A 22,734-nucleotide genomic window follows, 5' to 3' on the forward strand; every position below is an offset into this window, starting at 1 on the left:
ATACTGCTAGCTACATCCTGTTTTCCAATACAGCTTTTTATTACATTCTATGTTAGGGGTCTGTAATAAAAGAGTGATACAACTTTTTATTTCCTGGCCCATGTCACCTAACAGGGATTAAGGTTACAAAGCTGCCCTGTCATGACAGGGGTGAGCATTCATTGGTACCCATGGCTACTGTTACGGTATCCACGGCATATATGTTATGAAGGTATGTAATGGATAATGCTTTATATGTTAATAATCAAAATATGTATATATAGTCCCCTGTGAGCCCACCACTAACAATTGTTTTTAAATAATTTTTCATGGCTGTGACATTACTCCTATGAAATCTGCCGTTTAAAAAAAAATAAGATTGCATTTTGCACTGGAACTAGCTTCATTCTCTTGGCTACTGCAGCCCCTTGGACTATGCAGGGCTGGCACTGAAAGCCACTCCTCCTTCTGCACTGCACTTTGAAAGCCCATTTGGTCACAAGCTCTTATCTTGTGTAAACTGTGAAATGTATTTAAAAACCATTTGTTTTTATTAATTACAGTTGACAATGCTGAGACTCCTGCTGGTGACAGGCTTGTCTGAACAAGGGTTTTCTCTCTCTCAGCCCATCTGTTCCTCCTACTTGATTCTGCTGTTAAGTCATAATATTGAATTTGTGACATCAGTCATTTCCATAGCAACAGACTATGATGTAATTAAAAAGAGAAAAATGACTTTGTGGCATCAAAAAGAAGGAGAAGCTGTGGGTGAACATTCTTATTTAAATGCAAATATCTGTGCTTATAATAAAGGACCAGAGCACATTGTTTGCAAAGTAAATTGTTGTTTTACTTTTTGTTTTTGCTTTTTGTTAAATATTTTCTCTTCACCCTTCCCCGCACTTCTCCCCATCCCTCCGAAAAAATCTTCCTCCATGTGAGAAAGTTCACATTACAGCTGTATCAGTAGATGTACAGTGCATCATTCGGAGGAATTTATCACAGATGGAAGAACCTACTCTGAGGTCTTCAGAGAGGACATTTCCAAGGAGGACTTGCTTGCTGCCAGAAGTTGTTAGTTCACCAATTGTCACCCTCTGAATTTAAAAAAACAAACAGCAAAACCTTCCTTCCTCATGAGTGTAACAGGACAGTTTCTGATATCAAGTGTGTGTGTCTTGGTTCTTTCTTCTCATTGAAGTTCATTATAATTGCACTTGTGATGCTCCATGTTAACATATTTTAAAAGGCATGGAATCTCCAAATGACTTGTGAAAAGACTGAATAATATGTTGGTTTATTATTATTTATTAACTTAAATTTCTCAAACAGTAGCTCAATTTCTCAGTAAACCTGATCAAATATTTTTAGTTCCTTGGAGGTAAGATTTCCCCCTGTGACATATTTAAATGCTGCAGTCCATATAACATGGAGCCCTGGAACAATTTCCAGCATGTGTTATGATGATGACTTGTTTATGCACATTTATGCTGTGCTCTGTATTTTCTGCAGGACTATATTTGATGAGAAGAAACTGCTGGAGTTCGCTAAACTTGGATGCTACTTAGAGTATGACCTCTTTGGTACAGAATTGCTTCATTACCACTTCCATCCCGATATTGATATGCCAAGTGACAATGAAAGAATTGCAAGGTACCTACTGCAATGCAATGAAGTATAAACAATAACACTGCTAGCTACTGAAAATGAAAATTATTGGTATGCAGGTTTTCGAATGCATCACAGAATGCTCCTGCTCACTGCTCATACCAATATGCTAAATTATGGTAGTTTACTGTTGCTGGTACTTCTATCTAGTACAATAAATATAACTCTGTCTCTTATCTAGCTAGGTAAATATAATACACATATTTCTTCCTACAGAAAACGCAACTATGAAAACGTAAGCAAGTAGAATATTTTAAATATGTTTATTCATAATTATTTGTTCATTTAGTTGAATGTCACCACAGACAGTGATTTCTCTTTTTTTTAGCATCCTGATCTCCAAAGTGAGGGATTAAATGTGATTAGATAACGGTCTGGTCTTTGTCTGTAGTCGTCCCTGAATTAGTGTTATTACTATCCATTGTCCAGTCTAATTGCAATGTCTGATAAATGGGCAAAAAACTTGGGCCCAAATTCACCAATGGCTTTAATGGAGGTGCAGCCACTTACATGAAAGGTGCATTTGCCCCTTTGCTTCCACTGTTCAGCATGATCTGTTTGTCTGCTAGGCCCTCTATCACTTCTCCCACCACCACCACACTCCCTATCCAAGGAATAACATTCTTTTCTCTTCAAACTCTTTAATGATCTTCTTGTTCACTTCTTCTAGTCCTCTTCCCTGCTTCTAATCATCGTCTCCAATACCAGTTCAATTCAGTGAGATTTTATTAGCATAGCACACTCTACAAGTGTTGCTAGAGGTTACAAAAGAGACAGACCCCTGAGGTATGTGTCTGAGGTGGGTACGATCTGCCCAGGCTGGGGCTTCCTTCTATGTTTGGAGTGGGATCCCCTGTGTCTGCTTGTCAGCAATGTCATTCCTAATCGAGTGGCAGATTGCTACATCGCAAGATGCCATCCCTTTTTTCTCCCAGGGACAGAAACACTTTTTTCTCCTCACTTTTTGATGAGAAGGTTTTTACAATTCCTAATCATTTGAGGAAATATAGGAAATATCTTTCTAGTTTTAACTCCTATTTGTGGACATTACTTTTCTGCCTGGGCTGCCTCTGTTACATTGGCTACACAATCTCTCTTGTCTGGTTGCAGACTGTTATCTCTTTTCTTTCTGCCAGGTATTTGTCTGATTCTGCACTTGACTTTCTCTGTGCCTGAAAAATCTCTGGTTTTACACAATAGGAAATCTTCTCTCTCTTTATATTGCTTTTCAGTCTTGCACTACGATCTCAAATCCTGTTCTGTTGTAACAACAGTTTTTCACACTTGGCCTTTCTAACATGGGCTTGCAAAACATTCACCCAGTGCTGCAGTTGTTTTGTATGTAGAACTCTTATTGAAAACACTGGGAGCTATGCATCCAAAAGGATTGCTCTACTAGGCCTGGGGTAATGTGTCTCTCCTTAATCATGGTAATATTTTTTGTCTCATCCATAATATTCCCCCCTCTCTCCCAACCACAGCTGTTCCTGCTTAGCTCCCTGGCATTGAATGAGTGTAGCAGCAGGCTTTTTAGAGAGAGTGTGTGTGTGTGTGTGTGTGTGTGTGTTTGGGTTGGAAACGCCATTAAACTGTTTCTTGTACTTTCAGTGTGTTCACGCTGGAAACACCATGACAGTGGCAGCCTCCTGTTTTTCTGCAGATTCCTAATAGCCTGACACTTGATTTGTATTTCACACAGTGTAATATGTATCAACATGACCCTGATGTTTGTTTGTACATGTATTTAAAGAGGAGAACATTTTCAAGCATATTCATGTTCAGATCCAATACTTACGTATGAATTAACTTACATAAATGTGTATGTCTAGTCACACAAATACAGCTATAAATATGTATGTGTATGTACATATAATATAGGTATATGCAAAGGGTATGTTGAAAATTATTTTTTTAATGAGCAGGCATGTAGATTTATTGTAAATTTTTAGGAAAGTTAGGGGATGGGGGAATTTGTATTTCTGGCACTGCCTGGATCTTAGGCTGACCCAGTCATCATCTCTGACATAATCTCCTTCAAAATGTATGTTTATTGATTGGTTTGGGTTGGTTTTTTTTATGGCACCTCTTACCTACTGTCAAGGTTCCTTCCCCACTCTGAACTCTAGGGTACAGATGTGGGGACCTGCATGAAAACCTCCTAAGCTTACTTTCACCAGCTTAGGTTAAAACTTCCCCAAGGTACAAATTAATTTTATCCTTTGCCCCTGGATCCACTGCCACCACCGAACTTTAACTGGGTTTACTGGGAAACGTAGTTTGGACACGTCTTTCCCCCCAAAATCCTCCCAAACCTTGCACCCCACTTCCTGGGGAAGGTTTGGTAAAAATCCTCACCAATTTGCATAGGTGACCACAGATCCAAACCCTTGGATCTTAGAACAATGAAAAAACATCCAGTTTTCTTACAAGAAGACTTTTAATAGAAGTAAAGGAATCACCTCTGTAAAATCAGGATGGTAGATACCTTACAGGGTAATTAGATTCAAAACATAGAGAATCCCTCTAGGCAAAATCTTAAGTTACAAAAAAGACACACAGACAGGAATAGTCATTCTATTCAGCACAGTTCTTTTCTCAGCCATTTAAAGAAATCATAATCTAACACATACCTAGCTAGATTACTTACTAAAGTTCTAAGACTCCATTCCTGTTCTATCCCCGGCAAAAGCAGCATATAGACAGACACACAGACCCTTTGTTTCTCTCCCTCCTCCCAGCTTTTGAAAGTATCTTGTCTCCTCGTTGGTCATTTTGGTCAGGTGCCAGCGAGGTTACCTTTAGCTTCTTAACCCTTTACAGGTGAGAGGATTTTTCCTCTGGCCAGGAGGGATTTTAAAGGGGTTTATCCTTCCCTTTATATTTATGACACCTACTTTTTCTTTTATCTGGTTTTCCTTGCTCAGATCTGGTGGTTTGGTTAGTATTAAATTTTGATTTACAGACCCAGCCACTGCCATCTTATCCTCTACCAAGTACACAATCTGGCACTGGCATGTAGTTTTGGGATGGAGGACGTACTAGCACTGTGGCAGACCTACAGTACTTACAATGTTAGCATGTGTATTTTATGAAAAACCTCCAGTTTGGCACTAAGTCCCAAACCATACCTTATTTACCAGATTTAGGGTGACTATGATTTTTGCCCAGCTACATGCACATATCTCCTTATAACCAATCTTCTGTATAAATCCTGCCATCCCCCACCCCAAGCTAACAGTAAGAACTTTCATATTGCTGATGACAAAATAATACAATGTTCCTTGTACTGGATCAAAGCACACTCAAATAATGAAAAATCAAAATTGCAGAGTGCTAGTAAAAATGGTGGAATCAAAAGGTTTATGTGAGTGATAAGCAATGAACAAACACCAGTTTTGTTAATATTCATCTCTTCCATTTTAATGTTGCAAGCTAGTGGGATCACAGGACTCTTGGTAACATTCTTAATGCAGCAAAACCTACACCTGGCCAAAACACATTGACAGTCCCTTCTGTGCCAGTAGATGCTGTCAGAGAAGCAAGTTGAACAACCGTCAGATATGGTAGGCTCTTATCATGAGGGTATATCAGGCAGCAGAATTCTACCTTTGTTCACTTAGGGTTCCACATTTTGCAAGCGTGGAAGGAACACGCTGAAAGGAGTGGAACCAAAGTGGTTCTGCTGACTGGAAGAGGGTGGCAGGATGCAGGAAGATTAATGAAGCTGCTTCTGCACTGCCATAGAGGAGGTGATTTTTGCAGATCCCCCAGCCAAACTTCACCCTCCGGCCTTGTCTAAACTACGAAATTAGGTCGAATTTATAGAAGTCGGTTTTGTAGAAAGCGTTTTTATACCGTCGATTGTGTGTGTCCCCAGACAAATGCTCTAAGTGCATGTAGTTGGCGGGGTGTGTCCACAGTACCGAGGCAACTGTCGACTTCCAGAGCGTTGCACTGTGGGTAGCTATCCCACAGTTCCTGCAGTCTCCGCCGCCCATTTGAATTCTGGGTAGAAATCCCAATGCCTGATGGGGCTAAAACATTGTCGCGGGTGGTTCAGGGTACATATCATCAGGCCCCCCTTCCCTTCCTCCCTCCATGAAAGCAAGGGCAGACAATCGTTTTGCGCCTTTTTTCCTGGGTTACCCGTGCAGACACCATACCATGGCCAGCATGGAGCCCGCTCTGCTCACCGTCACCGTATGTCTCCTGGGTGCTGGCCGACATGTGCATTGCTACACAGCAGCAGCTTATTGCCTTTTGGCAGCAGACAGTGCAGTATGACTGGTAGCCATCGTCGATGTAGTCCAGGGTGCTCTTTTAACCGACCTCGATGAGGTCAGGGGTGCCTGGGCAATAATGGGAGTGACTCAGCCAGGTCATTTCCCTTTTAAGTTTCGTCTCATGGCGATTCAGTCCTACCAGCAGTACACTGTCTTTTAATCAGCACCCAGGAGATGACGATGGCTAGCGGTCGTACGGCACAATCTGCTGCCAGCAAGATGTATAAAGATAGATGAAGTGGATCAAAACAAGAAATAGACCAGATTTGTTTTGTATTCATTTCTCCTCCCTCCCTCCATGAAATCAACGGCCTGCTAAACCCAGTTTTGAGTTCTATCCTTGAGGTTTTGAGTTCTATCCTTGAGGGGGCCATTCTGTTTCTCGCAAAGCCACCCCCTTTGTTGATTTTAATTCCCTGTAAGCCATGTTGTCAGGTGCCCCTCCCTCCAGCAGAGCAACGGCAAACAATCGTTTTGCGCCCTTTTCCCTGGATTGCCCGAGCAGGAGCAGACGACATATCACAGCAAGCATGGAGCCTGTTCAGCTCACCACAGCAATTATGACCATTATAAACACCTTGCGCATTATCGTGCAGTGTATGCAGAACCAGCACCTGAAAAACCAGGCGAGGAGGCGACGGCAGTGCGGTGATGAGGACATGAACACACTTTTCTCTAAAACCGCGTTCCCCTGCAATTTGGAGATCATGGTGTTAATGGAGCAGGCTCATGCCGTGGAACACCAATTCTGGGCCCGGGAAACAAGCACAGACTGGTGGGAGCGCATAGTGTTGCCGGTCTGGGATGATTCCCACTGGCCGCGAAACTTTTGCATGAATAAGGGCACTTTCTTGGAACTTTGTGACTTGCTTTCCCCTGCCCTGAAGCGCAAGAATACCAAGTTGAGAGCAGCCCTCACAGTTCACAAGCAAGTGGCAATAGCCCTGTGGAACCTTGCAACGCCAGACAGCTACCGGTCAGTCGGTAATCAATTTGGAGTGGGCAAATCTACTGTGGGGGTTGCTGTGATGCAAGTAGCCAACGCAATCATTGAGCTGCTGCTATCAAAGGTAGTGACTCTGGGAAATGTGCAGATCATAGTAGATGGCTTTGCTGCAATGGGATTCCCTAACTGTGGTGGGGCTATAGACAGAATGCATATCCCTATCTTGGGACCGGACCACCAGGGCAGCCAGTACATAAACCTCAAGGGGTACTTTTCAATGGTGCTGCAAGCACTGGTAGATCACAAGGGACGTTTCACATCAACATCAACGTGGGATGGCCGCGTCTTCAGGAACCCTGGTCTCTTTAAACAGCTGCAGGAAGGGATTTACTTCCCAGACCAGAAAATAACTATTGGGGATGTTGAAATGCCTATAGTTACCCTTGGGGACCCGGCCTACCCCTTAATGCCCTCGCTCATGAAGCCGTACACAGGCACCCTGGACAGTAGTAAGGAGCTGTTCAACTATAGGCTGAGCAAGTGCAGAATGGTGGTAGAATGTGCATTTGGACGTTTAAAGGGTCACTGGCGCAGTTTACTGACTCGCTCAGACCTCAGCAAAACCAATATTCCCATTGTTATTGCTGCTTGCTGTGTGCTCCACAATCTCTGTGAGAGTAAGGGGGAGACGTTTATGGCGGGGTGGGAGGTTGATGCAAATCGCCTGGCCACTGAATACGCACAGCCAGACACCAGGGCGGTTAGAGAAGCTTTGAAAACCAGTTTCATGACTGGCCAGGGTACTGTGTGACACTTCTGTTTGTTTCTCCTTGATGAAAAGCCGCCCCCTTGGTTGCCTCTAAATTCCCTGTAAGCCACCCGCCCTCCCCCCTTCAATCACAGCTTGCTTGCAAAAGAAATAAAGTCACTATCATTTAAAAAACATGTATTCTTTATTAATTGATTATAAAACTAGGGAGATAACTCACAAGGTAATCTGGGTGGGGTGTGGGAGGCGGGTAGGAGGGAAGGAAAAGGCCATTTGTTGAATGCCAGCCTTCTGTTGCTTGGGCTGTCCACTGGGGTGGAGTGGTTGGGTGCCCGGAGCCTCCCACCCCGCGTTCTTGGGCGTCTGGGTGAGGAGGCTATGGAACTTGGGGAGGGTGGTTAAGCAGGGGCTGCAACGGCAGTCTGTGATCCTGCTGCCATTCATGAACCTCCACCAGATGCCGGAGCATGTCTGTTTGATCCCGCAGTAGCCCCAGCGTTTCCTCATGCCTCCTCTGATCTTCCTGCCGCCACCTCTCCTCACGTTCATCGGCCACCGTCCTGTACTCTGCTATTGTGTCCCTCCACACAGCTCTGTCAGTGCCGGATGACTGCATGAGCTCAGAGAACATGTCATCGCGCGTGCGTTTTTTTTCCTGCCTTATCTGAGATCGCCTATGGGACGGAGGAGAAAGGCTTGAAACATTTGCAGCTGCTGGAGGAAAAAAAGGGAGTGAAGTATTTAAAAAGATACGTTTTACAGAACAATGGTTATACTCTTTCACGGTGAATAATACTATTCACATTACAGAGCACATGTGATTTTGGTACAAGGTCATATTTTGCATCTTATATTAAGTGCCTGCAGCTTTGGTGCTAGAGAGCACACACACAGGGCCGGGCAACAGAATTCGGCTTGCAGGCGGCCATGGTAAGCCATAGTCTTTCGGCTTCTGCAACCTTCATAACAGCAGCCCCCTCCTTTCCCATACCAAGCAAAGCCCGTTGAGTTGGCCATTTAGTGCTGCAGTTTTCCTGTTAATGTGCAGCAGCAGAAACCAAACTAACCTCCTTCCCCCCATCCAGTTCTCTAGGATGATCACTTTTCCCCTCCCGCCACCACATGGCTGGTATCAGGGAAGATCCCTGCTAGCCAAATGCAAACAGCTCAGCACCAATGCCCCCCCCCTTCACCACCCCACATGGCTAACTGTGGGGAGGATTTCTTTTCAGCCACAGGCAAACAGCCCAGTAGGAACGGGCACCTCTGAATGTCCCCTTAATTAAATTCTCCTATTTCAGCCAGCTTGCCATGAACGATATCACTCTCCTGAGGATAACACAGAGAAAGAACGGATGTTGCTTGAATGCCAGCAAACACCGGGACCATACGCTGCCAGGCTTTGTCATGCAATGATACCAGATTACTTGCTACTAGCATGGCGTGGTAAAGTGTCCTACCATGGTGGACGGAATAAGGCTGCTCTCCCGAGAAACCTTCTGCAAAGGCTTTTAGAGTCCCTCCAGGAGAGCTTCATGGAGATGTCCCTGGAGGATTCCCGCTCCATCCACAGACACGTGAACAGACTTTTCCAGTAGCAGTACTGGCCACGAATGCATCCCAAGTCCTCAGGGCTACTTAATCATTAAAAAATGCTTGCTTTTATAACATGTATTATATTTTAAAAGGTACACTCACCAGCGGTCCCTTCTCCGGCTTCATTGGGTTGGGAAGGTATTTCAGTCAGGGTGATAAAAAGATCCTGGCTGTCGGGGAGAATGGTGTGCTGTGTGCTCTCCTCAAGCTCATCCTCCTCCTCATCTTCCCCGTCCGCAAAATTCTCAGGCATGGCGGAGAGTACCCAATCATCGGAATCCACGGACAGGGGTGGGGTAGTGGTGGCGGCCCCCCCTAGAATTGCATGCAGCTCAGCGTAGAAGCTGCATGTCTGGGGCTCTGTCCCAGAGCGTCTGTTTGATTCTTTGGTTTTCTGGTACGCTTGTCTGAGCTCCTTAAGTTTCATGCGGCACTGTGTTGTGTCCCTCCTGTAGCCTCTGTCCCTCATGGCCTCTGAGATTTTTTGAAATGTTTTGGCATTTCATCTTTTGGAACGTAGTTCTGATAGCACAGATTCCTCTCCCCGTACAGCGATCAGATCCTGTACCTCCCATTCGCTCCATGCTGGGTGCAGGGTTAATTCGGATTTAATGCTGCTAAATCCAACATAAACTCGTAGTGTAGACCAGGCCTCAGAGGTAAAGACATTAGCCACCATCTTATCATCTGTCCCAACTTGGCCCTTTCTCTGCTTGTGCAAAATCTGTTTATTAGCCCTTTACACCTATTATATTGCTGACATTTTTATTTGTACAGAACTAGCAAAGACAGCTGCTGCTAGACTAGCCATTTAATTGACTTTCTCCATAGATATGCTGCTGAGGGTGAGATATTATCTGTGTGATTTTGTCTTTGTGGAAATTGGTGACTCTCAAAGACTTGAAATGTCTATAGCCCAGTTATTCCAGATGGAAATTCACTAAAGAAATGTTACTATTTGCATAATCCACACATACCTTATTCTGTGAATAAACTTCAACAATCTGGGTCAGAGCCTCCGCTGATTTAAGCTTGATTTACTTCAGCAGGGCTACAGCCATTTACACCTATGGTTTTGCTTTTCCCTGTGTGATTGCAGAATAAGAAACCAGTATTGTTAAGAAAGACTGTTTAGAGTGAGCAAAAATCCTCCAGGAGATTTGATTCTTCAGCAGAAAGAGCCACGGTTGGAAGTTATCTAATCCCTGTGCATTACCATGTTCTTTGTTTGTGGAAATCCCTCAAAAAAAGTGTGTAAATGCAGCTGAACTACTTAGCAGTACAGGTGTGCAAATGGTTTGTATCAGGTTAGAGGCAAGAATTAACCCTGTTAAATGATCATTTGAAGAACAGTGTATGTAGGAAGCGATTGTTTAGTCTTGTGGGCCAGGCCTACTCATGTTGAAATCCATGAATCTTCCCGTTGACACTGAAGGAGCAGGACTGCAAAACAGTGTAATAAATCCTGGCAAAGTGGATTTTCCCACCCATCACTCCAGATGTGTGACATTGTCTTGCTTCCAAAGGGATTTCTTCCCTCTAACATGGATCTAGGATTGTTTAATCTTTTGTGTATATTTAAGAAACATGCCTGCTTGTTTCTTTTAAAGAGCCTAAAATAGTTCATTTAATTTATAATACATACTAGAGGTATGTTCCTGTAAAATATTTAAATACTAATTATTTCTGTATTACTTCCAGAATTGTATGAACTCTTAACTGACAGACATATTTTGTATTTACTTTTATGCAGGATTCGGATGTTGATTGACGAAGGCTATGAAGACAGAATTGTAATTGCTCATGATGTGCACACTAAGAATCGATTGATGAAATATGGAGGTCATGGATATTCACATATCCTCAAAAACATTGTTCCTAAAATGCTAATAAGAGGCATATCCCAAAATATAATTGATAAGATATTGATTGAGAACCCAAAACAGTGGCTGACTTTTAAATAGAGCTCATGATTAGCCATTCACGTCTTGTATGTAAAGCTTGCTGATAAGTCAGATTTGTTTCAATAGAGTGGTCATTTTAAAGCTAGGTTCTTTTGAGGAAAACTTGTGTGATGTTCATAAGACCCCCAAAGAGCAGATAATCACTTCCCTTTATAATTAGAACAAAAAATTTTGTGTATTATCTCTCCATCTGATTACCTCTAATAATCTGGTCCTGAATGAGTTATTTGTTTTGAGCACAACTGCAGAATTTTCCCAAGTAAATATTGAAATAACTGTTTCCAAAGAGCAGATTTAATACTATAGTTAATTATTATTCAGGATTATTATTTTTTTAAAGATGCATCAGCTTAGCTACTTGAGGAAGTTTAAAATGTTTCCAGTTAAATGGCCCTCCTCTGGAGCGATTTGATGTTCCTTGTAATATTGATGATCCTGTTAATTATCCTGCTGTTCTTTAATTAATGCTTAAAAAAGAATATGGCACTTTTAAATAGCTACTGCAGAAAACAGAATAACAGAAGGAAGACAACGTGATTTCAAAAAAGGTACTGTATCTCTCATGATTAGCAACTTGTAGAGATTATTTTTAAATGAAAATGTAAAAGAATACATGGAAAAGATATTTTTAATAAAGCAATTTGTAGACCACTAACAACTTTATGTTTTAGAAGTCTTTTTTTTTTTTTAATTATGTTAAAATTTTGAGTTGAACTTTTGGAAACTTGCAAGTGAAAATGTGAAGTGTCATGCAAATCAGCTTGATGTTGAAAAGATGAAAATCCACAAGTCCAAATATATTACATAATACAATTTAATGAGTTGTTACAGTTATAACAAAGGCCATGATTTAATCAGTTTACAAATCAGTTTGTCAAGATATGATTCAAAAAAGAAATGTTTGCCTTATATATGTTTTTCATTTAAATATTTGTTCTTTCCTCTAGACCAAAACAGGGGTAAATATTTATTTATCCAAAGAAAAGATTGTGTGTTAGCAATGGCAATCTCATTTCAACAGCTTATTCTTTCACGAGTCCAGCTTTTGATGTCCTGTGGTAATGAAGTATTCCTGTTCACTTCTTGGTGAATGTGCATTGCTAGTTATAAATGATTTTTTGCTTGAAACCTTGTTGTTTGATACCTACATAAGAAATCTCCAAAGCTTTGCTGCCAACCACTCTGTAGCGGTGGTCCTCTGCAATAAAAGCAATTGTGATATGAGCAGATGTGAAGTCAACTATGTGTCCATTATAAAATATATTGCATATAATCAGTACAGTCCATAAATATGGGTTGGTGTCTTTTTTACTAGGAGAGTAGAAATGTTTAACCAAACTGATATGATGTAATGAGGAAACAGAAAAAAAAAAAAGGCAGTTATGTAGCACAACTCTCCCTTTTGAGAGCCAAGATACGTTACATATGAGATTCTCTTATTGAGCATAGACTAACTGATGGCACATCATGTCTTTTGAATTGAACAGCTGTCCAAAGGAGGAACAGACCAGAAGAATGATATGGTCTGTGTAAGAAATGCCTTAATCATGTAAATAAATGCTTTCTAGGGGGATTTTTCTATCTTTAAAATCTCTATCTTAAAGTTATCAAAAAATCAAAGGGGAAGATATTTCTCTTTAATTATGGCGAACATTTGACACTTTAGTATATGACAAATCTCAGTTTGTCCCCTTCCCTTGGTAGATTAGAGAAAGTTGCATGGGGCAGATTATGTAAAACAGAAAAACTAGGTCTGGCCTCTCACTACTGCATAGCAATTTATACAAATAGTATTTTTATTCTGCCATGAATGTAATCTAAGATCTGTACTGCATAAACATTACAGCAGGTAGTTACGTAATTATTTTGACCCTACTGTAAAGGTTCTGTTATGTATTCCTGCTATAATTTTGCTTTAGACTTAAACTTGCAAGTATCAACATGGGAGCAATTAAAAAAACAAAAACATAATTTCTAAATAAAAATCCTTTTTATAGAGGTATTACTGATATTGCTGCTATTACTGATTGTAAAAGATTTTTGTAGAACTATAACTGAAAAGCATGTTTTTACAATGTAATTCTCCAGGCCATTAGTCTATTATACTGAGTAAGCCTTTTTGAGATATAGATATATAGATACAAGAAAAATAGGTTTTAATACACAGTTTTTTGCATTTGAAAATCTGTTTCTCTCTTTGCATAACTGGTTTTCATATTTGGTAATATGCTTATCTGTTAATTTCCGTCACACCATACTACAAACGAATGCAATACCTTGTAACAGGTACTGTGTGATGGCATCATCACATAGGGCCCAAATCCTACTCTCATGCAAGTATCCACACTGACTTCAGCAAGACTGGTTGCATAAATAAGCCGAGCAGGATTTTGGCCAGTGGTTTTCTCACAATGTTCTATGTAACAACTCCAGTTGACTCTTTGTAGTATGTCAAGTCATAAATAATCTTTTGTTAAACAAAAGTAGTAACTACAGATTTACACTGAAGACTAATCGCAGCAAAGAAATTATTCTGGCCTGGCCTGGGAGTGTGGATGTTAGATTTGCTAAAACAGTATTTACACAACAAACCATCAAGAACGGGTTTGTTAAATTGTCTAAACATATGTATTTACAAGTGCTTACATATTAAAAGCCAAATCTGTTTACATATTAAAAGCCAAATGGGAGTTTTGCAGTTGGCTTCAGTGGACCCAGGATTTGGTCCAAATATAGGCAGTTTGTTATATCATCTCTTATATTTTCATTGAATTGTTTCTTCTGTCTTTCTCTCTTAGAATAAAATTAAGGGGCGGGAAAGGAAATTTAAACTAAACGAATGGGCGGAAATCATTTAAAAGGCCTGACCTACACTCACAAAGCAGGGAAATTAAGAGTTAAGGCTTGAAACTTATTAGTTTCTAGTTCTAGATAGAAGGATAACAAAAGTACAAGGCAAACAATTCCTTTGGCGAGAAGAAGCATTTCAATTACCTCTTCCTTTTATTGTAAACTCATTCCTCACTATGAGTGGACTCCAAGCATCATAGTTAGCGGGTAAGTCACAAGAACCAAAGCTGACGTATGGATAAAGCAGCAAGATCATAATACATCAAAGTATGATATATACCGAAGAAATAATTCAATGTCTTTAGATTTTCCTAGAAAAATTTGTGATCTATATAGGACTTCATTCACATCGACACTAACAATAAGAAGTATTTGCTTTGGCGGTAGTGGATCACACATCTGTTTAACTTGCTTTTATATATATATATTTTTTATTATTATTTTTTTAAATGTAAGGTTTCTTTGTGTCATACAGATGTGAGTCAGGTAGCATTTGATTTTCCCCCACTACTGAGGTGTCCCACGGTCAGTATCCGCTGGATTCTTGATTCATTGACTTCTGCCACATGAATCCATCTCTTAGAAGAACAAGCTTAGTTTTTGACTCATAATCAGTCAGCATAAATAATAAATCCAGAAAATGTGCTGTATTTGTTGTTGTTTCCTCCATGTGCTTTTCCTCCATCTAATTTTATGTAAACTTCATCTCCTGGCTCCAAATGAAGAACCACGCTGTTACTGGCATAGTCGTAGTTCTGATCAGCATCCTGAGCAATTGCACTAGCTCGAACCTATGTAAAACAAAAACAAACATAAATGTTTGGTTAAGAAACTTGGACATTCTTCCTGCATGGTGTAATTAAAACATGTCCTCAGAAGGCGTTGCACACGTTCAGTGCCACTTTAAATATGCCTAGACACCTCTCAGCTGTAGTTTTCCCCTAACAATACCATCACTATTTCTGCCATTGCTAGAAATGGTTTACAATGTAGCAGCAAGTTCTCCCAGAAGTAGCCTAAATATTGTAACTCAAATCATTATCACATGGCTTGTTTGCCTCTGAGTAATACAGGACTGCTCACTCTCACATCTCCAGCTATTTTGCCCCTATTTGTTTTAAAAAAAATTTTAATACAAAAAATAGCTAGACTCCAGGGAGCTGATTATGGGCTCACTCCAGGTTTAGATTGGTGTAATTCTAACTCCAGTGGAACTACTGATTTACACTGGCATGAGATCACTATCAGCCCCAGGTATTAAGGTGGAGTTTTTCAGACATGTTCTGATCATAATAGTTACCAGATTGTGTTGCAAAAACACAGAAATAAAATAATTTCTTGGTGCCAATAAACTTTAAACCCTTGTAGTTGATTTGTCTCCAAATAAGTCATCAAAATTTAAATGAAATGCTGAAGAACAAAAAAATACTAGTGGATAAACAATCGAAGCCAAAGTAGGAAATTCTGTTATTGGCACAAATTTCACATAATCATTTAACTTCTGTACAGTCTAAAAGATATAAATTTTAAAATTACATCAGCGTGTATTTTAAGATGAATTATGGAGGTTTCAGATATTTGATTTTTTTTAAAAAAACCTGAATATACTACTTTACCGCAAACATTTTTCCCTTCTTACTGTTTGGAGTTTGACATTATTAGCAAAGAAAAAGGAATTTATTAGCAAACTGAAAGGAATTTATAATCAGTATCAAATTGTACGTCATCTTGAGCAACGAATATTCTGTCGCATCCTCAAGTAAAGGTAATCCTCCAAATCATTTAACTATAATTTAGTTCTGCTTTGTAAAATATTTAAACTTATTTGTATGTGATTTATTTTATCATCATCTTTGTTGCTTGGCCCTATTCTAGAATAGTTATACAGAGCTGTAAGTGATTTAGTGGTTTTGCAAATGAGAAGTAAGTAATAATGCATGACTTGACTTACAGTATGTGGGATTTTTATCTTCAGAATTGAAAAAAATGAGCTATAAGTCTAGAATTTCCATGCATTCCTTTTAAAGTTTAAATGATAGGTTTTCAAATTAAATTTTCATGTGGCATGATCCCACGTTAATACTGAAATGTTAAAAAGGAAGGCTCTTTAGCACTCTAGATCTCAAGGTATTTCATTATGAAGCTTAAGCAACAAAAATTCTCTGTGCACCACCTAGCAGGGGTGAGACCAGCTTACAAGGTTTATAATTGCATAACAATGTGCAAATTTAAACAAATATATTAATATATGAGTCATTGGTTCACATGTATAATTGTTTATTGAGATGATCTGTTTTGACCATTATTTCAGCAATAACTATCAAGGCATGGGGCATTTCTTAGGGATTAATGACCATCAGGGCGGAATTGATGGCTTTGGGCCATTAACACTCCTCCATAGAAAACAGAGGTGGTTATTGCTACTATAAATGAAGGAAGAGGGAATAAATATGTGGCCATGGTTAGTTTGTATTTTAATATATGTGAAACAAAATGATTTTCCTAGGGAATTAATGCCCTGCACATTGGCAAATTGAATTGTTTAAATTACCACCCCCACACACACCCAAACAAATTCCATTCATGCCACAATTAAATTCTACTTCTTGGATATATTTAACATTTATACCTGTGTTGTTATGAATAAGTATATCTGCTGTACAGTAACAAACTATTTGTGCTAGTGGCTTTACCATTAAAGGCACTCATTATGAAGAATATGGGTGCTGAACATTCGCTACAGCAATGGACATTTCATTGCTAAGACCCTAGGTAGTACTTGGCTGTACTGAGAGAATGATTTAGACATTGAGAACCTAAAAATAATCTCGCAGATTGTATTAATTTGTGTATAGCCACAAAGCCCTGTAAATGCATTAACTTGGTCCCACAGTCCAGTGTGTTACCCTTAAGGGGTTTTCTTCCTTTGTTTGGGAAAGCCAATGTAATTTCTTTTTAAAGCCTATGAAAATAGTCTCAGAAGACTCCTAAGTGTACTGCCCTAAGAGTGTAAATGTATTTCAAAATTAAACCATTAATGTAGTACCCATTTTATAAGTTGCATGACTGCCCACCTCATCATCTTATAAAGGTACATTGGGACACTGAAATTGCAGACACATACCAGCTAAGCAATGTGATCTCAGCACTTCTTGTGTTTAAGCTCTGTAACTATTAAGGAGGGCAATGTGTTACACTGGAGACCGTAAGCTTCCCAATACCTTATACACTGCTTTGGGATGATTTTTTCCTATAAATCATGCCCTCTCCCCGCAGTAATCTCCCCCCCTAGAGAATACTATTGAATATATAACACCATCTGGGGCAGACTCAAAGCCCTTTTTAACGATTTCATTTTATAATATCCAGGCTTTTTCACAAATACTCTAGAAAGTTAACTACTATCACATTGCATCACCCGCCAGTGTTTCACGAACAAATCACACTTTTAAAAGGCACCCGTGCACTAAAACTACTAACTAATTTCAAATAAACTGAGTCCTGATATTTAAGCTTAACCATTACTTCTCCTCCCACATATAAAGAGAAGGGGGGGAAAGTAACATCCCTTGTACACAAGACTCTCAGTCAGCGGGAGATGTGTATGTGTAGTCCTGCTAGGGGGTTGAAGCGGTTTATTAATAGTTGGGATCTTTTCGGTTAGTCTCCGGCTCAATTTAATATTTATAATAAGGGTTTTTCACTGCATGCCTTGCTTTGCCGTGGTATTTTATTTGACTTCCAGCATGTAGGGGGAGAAATACTTCCGACGTTTTAATACCCAAAGACAGGCTCATGATTTAATCGCAGACACGGTAGACTCACTGTCTACTCTACACAGCATTGCTTTTACAGGAAGAAGTCAACGCGGTTGTACTACAATGGAAGAGTTTTAATAGTGCGGGCTCAGCTGCAGACGCAGTATTCGTGGTCGACATTTGCTAATGTAATTAAGTGCCGCTGACGTCCTCAGAGCTCCGTTCCCCAGTACTTCTGAGCACCCATAAACAAAAGGTTAAGTGGCATATCAGATTAATTTACAGGCCTTTGATGCTTCCATCTGTGAGCCTGCATTCAACACAGTGCCTAAGTGAAATGGCTCGCGTCTGGTTACGGTACGATGGCACTGCGCTGCATTTTTAAGCTTCATTTTTGTGCCTTTCACGGGGGCGGGGGGGCTTTAATCCGAAAAGCGACACGGAATCGGGAGCACGGCACAGGGACCGGGAATCCCGAATTTCAGCTTTATGAGCCCAGTCCCTGCCAGGCCAAGAAAACCTGCCCAGCACATACACGCGTTAGCCAGAGCGCAGCAAAGCTGCCGTGTGCGCTCCCTGTTTGCTGAAAGCATCGACCCTGCAACATTTCACATTTACTAGAGGGAAATTCAGGGACTGTGTCGGCCGGATTTCTCGTCCCAGAATAGTCCCGGCGTAGCAAACCGTTCCCAGTTATATTGAATTACGTGCAGACCATTAGTAACGCTTGTAAGTTTCCCCGCGCGTTAGTTCATATAAATAGCATTTAGAAACTATAGTATAATCTTCCTTTGTGACCAGTTGAAAGCTTCTGCAGCCACCCGTCCTTCTGGCCACACTCCAAACGTCTCTGGTCCTTTTAGAAAGCATGACAAGTACTCCTGGTTTTTTTCTACCCATTGTCCGTTAACCAGCAGACCGAAATGGTGGGTGGGTGTGTGTGTGAGAGAGAGAGAGAGGTATAGGAAAGAGGTACAAAGTTACAGAGAACATTTCCACAAACTCAGCAGTAGCAACAGTTAGACTAATTAAAATAGATTATGCCGCTGTCTTGCAAACTGTAGCATCTCAAGATCTTTCATTATTTCGGTGTTCCTGGGGGAAAGATGCCGAATCTCAGACTCTGAGCCCTAAAAACGAGGGCTCTTTGATGGTTGGTTTGGCTGTTACAGTTTGGAAGAAATCCACAATTCTTGCTCTATCTGTACCTAAGTAGCCTGCTAATAGGAAAGGTCTGCAGGCAATATTAATGTTCTTAGTGATAAAAGTTCTTTAACAGGGGAATTATGCCAGAATAATAAATTTCCTGCTCTGTCAACAGTGCCTTAAAAGCCCCCAGCTGCCAGCCTATCACCCCGATATTCTGGCCTGTAGTTTCTATTTATTGCATGTTTCACACCGGAGCTTCGGGTTGCCTCTTGGTTACTTAGCTTTTATTAGAATGCGTAAGTGGCCATGCTTCCTGCTGATGGGAATTCTGCCCCCGCTAGCCCCCAGCTGGGCCCTGTTCCCATTACCCTCTTACTGCGCGTTGGATTCCTGTGTATTTCGCGTCCCCCTCAGTCCCTTGCCCTTTGTAGTCTTAGAGAAAGTCTCAGGGCGTCTGGCTTCCCGGCCACCCCCTTGGGCCCAGTCTTTCTGTGCCTCCCTGGGCTGGGCGCTTGAGAGAGGAGCATCCCGGGTAGGCAAGTGGGGGCTGATCGCAGCCCTCCAGAGTGCAGTTCAGATCCGCTTCCCCGCCTCGATCTCCCCACCCCCAGCCCAATTTTGAGGCCGTGTTGCTCAGGGAGAGGAGCAATTCCCGCTACAGCCGCCCCGGGGGGAGCGCAGAGGGGAATCGCTTCCCCCCCCCCATGTGCTTGTCAGTTTCTCAGCCGTGCACGGCGCTGTCTCCTGGTGCCCCACGGCGACTGTGTGGCCGCGGGGCTTTCCAGCCTCCCTCCCCCTGCCCCCCGCACGCGCTGTCACTTCAGCACCCTAAGGGGTGTTATTGAGCATCGCTGGGCCGGGCTGCAGCCTCCCCCCTTCCTGTGCAAACGTACCCAGGCTGCAGGGCCCCTGGAGCCCCCGCTCTGACCCGCCCGCCCGGGACCCAGCTCCCCGGCGTAAAACCGGATTGACTCGCCGGGAGAGAAGGGACGTGATCCCCTTCCCCCGAGGTCACCGCAGGGCCCCGGGCCTCCTCCCCGGAAGCCAAGGGGGAGTTTCCCCATCGGCCTTAAAGGGGTGGGATAGGCCCAGCCGGGGCCGCCTGGCTCCTAACGCCCCCAGTCCCGTGTCCGTCCCTTCCCCGCCAGGCCTCCTCTCGGGGTCCTTCCCCTCCTGCCCCCCTGGCTGCCGGACACCACCTCTCCCCGGGGACCTGCCCTCGCCTACCCCCTGTGCCCCTCTCCACCCTCCCGGGCCCCACCTCTCCCCAGGGCTCCGGCTCCTTCCTCCTCTCCCGCAGGTGCTTCCCCGCCGCTCCCCTCTCCGGGATCCCCACATCAGGCTCCTCTGCCTTCGCCCCCCTCCATGTCCCACCCCGGGCCCCTGATGCCCCCCAGGCCCCCCCCCCGGCCCCTCACCTGGTTGTTCTTGCAGAGATCTGCCCACATGCTGGTGCCGTCGCCGCCCCGCATCAGCACGTGGTAGGTGAAGAAGTAGATGCCGGGGATGGAGCACGTGAACTTGCCCGTGGTGGGGTCGTAGTGGTTGCCCAGGTTGGTGACCACGTCGTCGAACCTGAGCACCTCGTAGCCCTCGTGCTGGCGCTTGAGGCCGGCGTAGAAGGCGATCTTGGGCACGGTGCTGTAGGTGGCGGCGCTGATGGCCCCGGCCGCGTTCAGCCCCGGCGCCCCGGGGGGGCCCGGCAGGCCCTGGCGCCCGGGCTCGCCCTTCTCCCCCGGGGGCCCCACCGGCCCGGGCGGCCCCGGCTCCCCGGGCGGCCCGCGGGGCCCCGCCTTGCCCGGCCGGCCGGCCTCGCCCTTGGGCCCCTGGATGAAGGTGGGCAGGGACTGCATGAGGCCGCGGTCGGGCGTGGCCGCCGTGCTGGGCGCCTTGGTGCCGCCGTAGGGGTCGCAGACCATGCGGCAGGTGCCCAGCATCTCGTAGTGGGCCGAGGTGCCGGCCGAGCTCACCAGCACCGGGATGAGGACGACCAGCAGCAACACCATGACCACCCCCAGGGCGCCGGCCGCGATCAGCCGCCGCCTGCTGCCCACCAGCCGGCTCAGCGCAGGGCGATCCTCCTGCCTGCTTTTGGACAAAATCTTGCTGGTTGGGCGGGGACCTCCTCAGAGCCGAAAACACCCCGAAGCCCCTGGCGAGCCCGAGCCCCCCGGCTCCGCTCCGGCGGCGAGGAAAGTGCCCGCGGCCGGTCCACGAGGCAAAGGCTGAGCCCCGGGCACCTGTGGCTGCCGCTGCTCTGGCGCGCAGGGAGCTGCCGCCCCGCGCCGGAGCCGCTCACACTTTTATGCTCCTGCTGGCGATCGACTTTTTTTTTTTTTTTTTTTTTTTTTGCATACGGTGCCACTTCGAATCAACTTTCCCTCGCGCCGGCCTCTTCGCGCCCCTCGCGATCGCCCCGCTTTCCTGCCCCCTCCTTTTTTTCCTGCAGCGACAACAAGTCCCCCAAGGCAGCGCCGGCTGGTGAAACTTGCAAGAGCGCACGAAAAATCCCCCCCTCGCGGCGGCGGCCCCGTCCCCTCCTCGCCGGTCCCTGCTTCTTCCCTGCCAGGCGCTCCCGCGAGCGCTCTGCGGGGCTGCCGGCCGGGTGCGGAGCCGCCGACCGAGTGAGCGCCTGCCAGGAGAAGAGGAGGCTGGCAAAGGCGCCGGAGCAATTTATAGGCACCCAAAAGCGCAGGGGAAAGGGGAGCTGCGTTGGCATCTCATTCCAGCAGCTGCTCCGCTCTTCCCACTCACCCCGAGTTTGGCATCACCCTGCCCGTGTGGGGATTGTTCCCTCCCTGCCAACGGATGAACAGTGAAATCGTGAGCACGCCCTGGCGCTGAGCAGCCCAAGGGGACGAGCGGGGTTTGGATACCTGGCAGGTCACCGAGCTAGACGGAAAGGTCACCCCCACCTCCTGGTTAATGGGTCCCCGAGCTCTCCCCCGCCGCATTAGCACGGGGTTGGAAATAGCACTTTTCGCCTAAGGACCAGGCTCCCCACTTCACCTCATTGTCCCAGTGCAAGTTAGTTGGAACCACACCTCCCGCCGCTCAGGAGATTAGCAGCTCCCCCGGATTTTAGAGCACAGGCATGATCCTTGTGACACCCCTAGAAATAGCTCGTGGCAAATGGCTCGCTCTTGGAATTAAAATGAAACGATCTGCTGGTGACTTGTCCGAGGCTGCTTCGTCTGCTCCCGTTTTGTTCAGAATATGGCGTTGTGATCAAGTTTAAGAAACCAAGCCAATGAAAAGGGCTCCCGCTCATGCAAATCAGCCTAGCCCAGGACTCAAGGCAAGGGGCTGTCCCAGGTAAAGATAGGGACAGAGGAAGTAAGTTTTGATGGCAGGGTCTCTTCCTCCCCTCCTCTTCCCAACCGGGGGCTGGTGGGCACCTCTGCGGCTGAGTGGGTAGGTGAAAGACCAGCCTGAATGTCACATTGGGACCAACTCCCCACAGAGGATGTTAAGCAAGTTACCCAGCTACCAAAGCTACAAGCTGCACAAAGCGCTCTTTAAATAAATAAGCAGAATTGATTCCTAAATCATACTTCTGCATGCAGGAGCAATGGACGTCAATCAAAGGCGGGTGACATTTGCCTGTCAATACGGGGATGATAGCTAGAAAGCGTGTGACTTATTGCAGCGGGGCGAGAATCCGAAATGAGCCCCAGCAGCAAATAAGACAACAACCAAATAACATCTCCAGCGACGATCAGAGGGGCTGCGATCTTGTCTGGGATTTTGTTAGCACGAATCGCCTCCCCCT

The 22,734-nt window shown here is 44.1% G+C and overlaps 2 protein-coding genes across 13 annotated transcripts in view; one reads left to right on the forward strand and one right to left on the reverse strand.

Moving 5' to 3' along the window:
* PTER (phosphotriesterase related) overlaps positions 1-12,629 on the forward strand; it is a 34,815-nt gene extending 22,186 nt beyond the window's left edge. For 6 of the 12 annotated variants that reach the window (XM_074946003.1, XM_074946004.1, XM_074946005.1 and 3 more), the window contains 2 exons: positions 1,492-1,632; positions 10,995-12,629. In XM_074946003.1, coding sequence (XP_074802104.1) covers positions 1,492-1,632; positions 10,995-11,205 — 352 coding nt within the window. In that variant the 3' untranslated portion in view covers positions 11,206-12,629. The remainder of the gene's footprint in view (positions 1-1,491; positions 1,633-10,994) is intronic. The other 6 variants (XM_074945998.1, XM_074945997.1, XM_074945999.1 and 3 more) reach the window with 2 other exon arrangements.
* C1QL3 (complement C1q like 3) lies at positions 12,031-21,252 on the reverse strand. The gene is made up of 2 exons (XM_074946009.1): positions 20,381-21,252; positions 12,031-14,846 (listed from the first exon to the last, which is right to left on the reverse strand). The coding sequence occupies exons 1-2, from the start codon at positions 20,966-20,968 to the stop codon at positions 14,667-14,669; spliced, it is 768 nt and encodes a 255-aa protein (XP_074802110.1). The 5' UTR covers positions 20,969-21,252; the 3' UTR covers positions 12,031-14,666.
* Positions 21,253-22,734: the final 1,482 nt, after the last annotated feature.

Source organism: Natator depressus, chromosome 2, assembly GCF_965152275.1.
Source record: "Natator depressus isolate rNatDep1 chromosome 2, rNatDep2.hap1, whole genome shotgun sequence".
NCBI classification, from domain to species: domain Eukaryota; kingdom Metazoa; phylum Chordata; order Testudines; family Cheloniidae; genus Natator; species Natator depressus.

Excerpts from the sequence above, each read along its gene's own strand:
- C1QL3 (XM_074946009.1), bottom strand. The coding sequence starts at position 20,968 with ATGGTGTTGCTGCTGGTCGTCCTCATCCCGGTGCTGGTGAGCTCGGCC. Across the intron at positions 14,847-20,380 it reads ATCTCTGCAAGAACAACCAG|GTTCGAGCTAGTGCAATTGC; the intron begins GTGAGGGGCCGG and ends TGTTTTACATAG.